Consider the following 6,199-nt stretch of genomic DNA (forward strand, 5'->3'; position numbering starts at 1 on the left):
TCGTTCAATTTTGGTCTGTGCATTATAATACCTTCTTAATAATAATAATAATAATAATAATAATAATAATAATAATAATAATAATAAACAAACCTATCTAGGCAATCAGTATGTATTAATAACTATAGTATGCTTTCTGGCTCGAAAATATCAGTGACGATATAGGCTAAACATGCATTGATGTATTAATAATTATAAGATAATAGTTTTAACATTCGTCTCAATTAACTGATGATAGGCTGCCATGCGTTCTAAATCAGATATATTTGGATGGATAAATATTTAACATCTAACAATAAATTTACAGTTCTTCTAACGTTTATTGATCTCGCTAAACGAACTAAAGTCTGTATTATAACCAAAGGATGAAACACCGGCAATGCATTTAATTTCAATTCACTTACTGATTTATTCAAAAAGCCGACAGCAGATATAGTTCAGAGTTCTCCTGTCCATACAAAGAAATTATAGCCACACAGAATAAAGATGGATACGCTGTTTGTAATGATAAATAGGTTAAACACAATCAAATGAATTAGATCTGTGCATTAAAAAAAAACCAAATTTTTTAACAATATACTGTAGACAAGGCTTAAACGAATATAAAGATACGATAGGGCAATCAACATAAAATACTGAACAATGGAAGACGCGTTAAACATTTTATAAATGAAAAAAGTAATGCGAAATGCCCGTAAGCATTACGTCTTATCAATTATCTTTTTATTTATCTTCATTTTTGACACAAGGATATGTTTTTACTTCTGCCACAATAGGTATTTAAAAACTATTAATCTTTAATATACAATTGAATAATTATATATTAAATGTATATATACCCTCCGTGTTGTGTTAAAAAAAAATGAATGTCAAATATTTCAATTGCTTATTTTTAATATTTAGGCCAAGTTAATTGAATAATACAATAGTTTACTTACCACTAACTGGGCGAATGTAATTAATACTCTTCATATTCCTTTCTTGATTTCTTTAGGTTAGCTGTAATCAATATTTTAAATAAGGTCAATAATTAAAACTTAATCTAGGTGTATAATCACAATAATTATTTAAGGTTAACTTAAATTCAAGTCAAAATGTCTTTATTGCAATCAAAGTAAACAGCAATTGAATTATACATAATAGTAAGAAAGTCAAAAGCAAAAATCGAAATTGTTTAGACTATAAAAATACAAAAAAAAATAAATAAAAAGTGTGAAAAAGCATCATTGTTAATAGCTCATTGATTCTTTTAAATGAGCTATGCAATTTACGGTATTTATTTTTTAAACATATTTTACTTTAAAACTATACTTATACATCCATATATGGTCGCTAGTTTTTACAAACATTTTAGGCCTATTCAAATCTTTATGAAATTTAAAAAGAAAATCAGTTTTAAGTATAAACTGTAGACAGTTTTGTATGAAACTAGCGCCAGCCGGGAATTAAATCATACATCATATCAGAACGCCAAATACTTTTTCAAGGAATAATATAAAATATCTCATCATATTAATCAATTTAAATGTTAAATTCTTGAGTAAATTAATTGTCTTCTTTGGTATTTCATTTCATAGACATATCAACTTAATTTACGCATTTGTCAATTAGAAAAAACTAAAGAATTTAATTGGTTGACTCTAGACTGGACTTACTTCTTAAGTAAGTCCTCCGTACCACGAAAATTGTCAAAATGCAGTTTGGAACCCGGCCTGAATTTCTCATTGACGCCTCTCAGGTCGAGCTTTTCTAGGTAAAAACATTTTGTAATTGAATTCTGTTGCAGACTGACCAACATATTGCATTCTTATAAACACTTAAATAATTATTTCAAAAAGACTTCGTGGTATTACAAATTATAAACATTTCTTTCTATAAATTTATGAAATTGGTTTTACATTCGGTTATGCGCCCTTAGCAATGCGCATCTTATTAAATCATTTAAAACATTATGTTTTATGGTCGTTGCGTTCATATTAGCAACGGATGGACGCTGGCGCGTCACTTTTCTATTATTTATCTGGCGACTATGCAGTCTTAACATCATAATATCCACAGAATTAGGACAAATTCGAATAACACTATATTATTATTTACACTGGTCAGCGTATGGTTTAAGTAAGATAAAGCTTAGTTGTACCAACCAGCGATAGTCCCAGTAAGTCCCCAAAGACTATACTATTAAACAGTGGTGTAAATTGAAAAAGATATATTTGATTTACCGGTACTATAATCAAATTGTCAATATTAATGTCCATCTTTTTGTTATTCTGAGCTGTGAGGTTAGATAGATATTCATATTGACTCTTGAATGATACACTCTCTTTGGAGTTGGTGGTTTATATTCAATACGCCCTATATACAGTAGGTATAAGCCAACACCTAAATAATACACTAGAATGGCGTATGTCATTATTATAAGGCCTAACTCTGCTTCGAAACCATTTGAATCTTGGTTTGATATTAAAAATAGGCCTAAATGCATTAGTGTTTATTTATTTATTTATTTTTTAAGAGAGGGTGTTTTTTCTTTGTTATGTTGAGTTTCTTAACGATGTACGATAGGCGTTTGTGCGACATTCATGTATGTAATTTTTGCTTTGAGTATGTTGTTAATGTTTTTATTGAGCAATAATAATAAAATATAAAAGATGTTTTTTTTCATTACATCTTAAGAGCGCATTAATCATAACCAGTATTGTGTCAACAATGCTCCTCGGTCATCCCCTATACATGAGCTGGAAACCGCTTCTTCTCTCGCCATTGATTTTCTATTATCACGAGCACTTATTTATCACAATTCCTTTGCAATATATAAAATAATGTTTTCTTAAGCCTCTCTCTCCCTTCTTCTCAGTGTTCATTATGATACATGGTTAATCTTATTTAGGCCGGATGATTCCCTATCGCCCACAAATAGCCCATCGGAAGAGTTTTGAAGTTATTTAGAGCACGCTTTCTAATTGTTGCTAATGAAATAATCCGCCTGTGTTTTATTCCACGTTCAGCTTCCTAATCGTCGTTAACTATCGAACACTGATCAATACATAGGCCGATTAAATTGATGGACAGATCTTCATGGCATAGGCCTAAATTCTGAATGTAAGATTTTCTGCAAGGCCAAGCTGTTTAGCACGATTGACGCTCAAGAATTCAATAATAGATACGACTTCGTGTAAAGGAATGAACCCCTTTCCACTTAACTCCTTACTTAATTTGAGTCCTTCGGCTAGTATAAAGGACTGTAATGCTTGCATTCAATCGTATTGTAACCGGCCAGGTATAAATAATCAAATTAAACCAATATTCAATGGTGACTGTGGTTAAGTTACGATAAAATTGAAACGATGGATGAACAAGGCAAAGGCACTTGATAAAAGAACACTATTTAGTATACATTTTATTGCCTTCCAGACAAAACTTTTAAATAAATCTGTCTTATTTCATATCCCGGTCTTTACCTCTAGTGTTAATATTATGCAAAGTCGTTGTAAAAGTCAATCCTTTTGTTATATAATTAGGGCCTATGCCTAACTATTGTTAGATGTATACATAGATGTATACGATGTCATATTTCATCAACATCAGCGTTACTTTTATAATGTGTATTACTATTATTAATTATAATAGGCCTATATGATTATGTAATGCCCAGCCATTATAATATATGTACAGAAAAATAATAATAATAATAACATTGCCCAAATAGAGGAACACGATATGTTAATAATAGTATCAAGCTCTAGCAACGTGTGAGGGAAATGCAAAGTTGAGTGAAGGAAACAACCAGACTCCACACTTAATCATTATTTAACTTATTTAACTATTCTTGTTTGCGCAGCAAACCTAAATCGAATATATATTTTTAAATATAATAACTATAGTATAATACAGTGTATATATTAATAAATAATATTGCCATCATAACATAATTATATTAGTCATTATGTATATATTATATCGTTTAATTTTCAGAAAAAAAAAACATATTTAATGTTTCTTTGTTGTGTTTGCAGGTCAAAATATGGTTTCAAAACAGACGAGCTAGAGAAAGGCGCGATAAAGAAACAGCAGAAAAAGTTAAGGACGTTCAGGAAGCCACACCGTTAACAACAGACAACATACAAGCGACTATTGCTCCAGCCACCTCAACGGCTATTACTATCACATCACAAGGGACGTTAACACGAATCTCCCACGCAGCGGATGGTTCATCAGCGTTTGAACCTGTAGCACTTGTACATAAATGAAGACAGCGATTAAAAGTATATTCTTCACAAACATGATTTTTGTGAAAACAGATATTAATACAGTTCTGAAATCTTTAACCGGACAGTCATGTCATTGTCTAACATTGAATGACGTCTGTTAATGGACATGTGAATTAATGACAAGACCTGCGCCAACATGCTTAGAATTAAATTGTTCATTGTCTTATATTGTTAAATGTATAAATCAAGACATAATTCCATAGATAAGCACACGTTAGTTATTTCAACTATTTTACATTCCTGCTTTAGTGGTTTAATCATTGTTGTAAATTATTAATAATCTTATCTACTTTGTCAATGATACATCTCATACTTATAAAAGAATTCCAATGCTTAGGCATATTTGTATGCTTGGTTGGTTAATGAAGTGCTGCTAAAATGACCAATACGATTTGGACGTTCTTGATGTAATTGATCATTAAAAAAAATCGAGCAATCGTAAATTATACATATTTTTTTGTTACATGATTGTGTCAAATAACTTATAATGTAATGAATAAATTAATTGAAAATTTGTTTTATGCTATTTAAGAATATATCTAATACTACGTATTGGAGTATATTAGCCTTGAATCAATTTGCATTCGCAGTAAGAACAATTTAGCTTTTATTAATTCGTAATAAAAATGATTACTTATCGAATATTAATATGTTAATATTCATGCCTTATGGGTTCTCGATTATTGTAACATGTTTGCCTCTAATTATTTAATGTTCAAATTGGATATTAGCATATTTTCTTATTTGATAACTCTGAGATGATCACTTAAGAGAAGTTTTTACCTGAAGCACTCAAATGAATATTCATTTATTCGTTCTTAAACAAGTTCTTATATAAGTTCGTTTTGATATATGCTCGTTCTTATATGAGTTAGGTCTTATGTAAGTACATTTTATACGTCCCTCTTATATAAATTTGTTATTATATACGTTTTATCTTAACTTTTTATATTATTACTTTGTTTTTATGTGTCTTATGTAAATTTCCTATGTAAATAGAATAAACAACTATCAATTTATTGCCCTCTAATCATGTCTCCATTTTTATTTCTTATATTATTTTATTTGGTATATTTATTTTTTTGTGTTATACACAAGCAACCAAGTTTAATGGAACTTGTTGTAATTAATCTGGTTTTATGGTACAATATAACAGAATTCGCATAATTAAAAAAAAAACAGTTTTATACTAAAATAGTTTGTCAAGACGTTTTGCATGCGATAATGTGGCAAACTATTGTTTATATTTAAATAGGTCGCTGTAGAGATTATTGAAGATATATTAAATCACAAATTTTAGTATATTTCCAAATAAAGTTATTCTTGTAAATTCTTAAATGTCATTCATAATCAAAAGTGAATTTATCTATAAAAATGCGTGAAAAATAAATAACTTCCCAGCCTAGAAGGTTTAGTGTATGGTATTATTAGAACATTTATTTATTTACCTGTGATAAAATTACCCGTGCAGTTAAAAATGAGGAACATCTGTTGTTTGTATTTATTTGTAATGTAAGTATAGTCTAGATTATATTTGCCTTGGTAGTCGAGTTGTAAATACTGTATATTACATTAAAGCAAATCAGACACTGAAGACGCATGTTTCTAAAACGGTTTTGGTTTGCAAGAGGAAGCATTTACATTAGAACTATTTATTCTTAGAGAGCTGTGATTAGGGCTTACAACGCATTGATATTTATAAATGTACCGTACAGCAGTAATAGGCCTAAATGATAATATATAAGATCTATATAAAGTGCTCATATCCATTTTAAAGAAATTCTCAAGCTACTTGAGCAGCAACACAAACAAATAAATAAACAATTATATATATATATATATATGTATATACATACACATATGTAAAATATATATATATCAATATATATATATATATATATACATATATATAATATATATATATATAT

The 6,199-nt window shown here is 29.0% G+C and overlaps 1 protein-coding gene across 1 annotated transcript in view; it reads left to right on the forward strand.

The window, feature by feature from the left end:
• Positions 1 to 5,749, forward strand: part of LOC117114808 (homeobox protein MSX-2-like) — a 10,532-nt gene extending 4,783 nt beyond the window's left edge. Inside the window, exon 3 of the mRNA XM_033258499.1 lies at positions 4,017 to 5,749. Coding sequence (XP_033114390.1) covers positions 4,017 to 4,250 — 234 coding nt within the window. The 3' untranslated portion in view covers positions 4,251 to 5,749. The remainder of the gene's footprint in view (positions 1 to 4,016) is intronic.
• Positions 5,750 to 6,199: the final 450 nt, after the last annotated feature.

The sequence above is a fragment of the Anneissia japonica genome, unplaced genomic scaffold (assembly GCF_011630105.1).
Source record: "Anneissia japonica isolate Jap-2015-1 unplaced genomic scaffold, ASM1163010v1 scaffold251325_len469956_cov165, whole genome shotgun sequence".
Lineage (NCBI taxonomy): Eukaryota > Metazoa > Echinodermata > Crinoidea > Comatulida > Comatulidae > Anneissia > Anneissia japonica.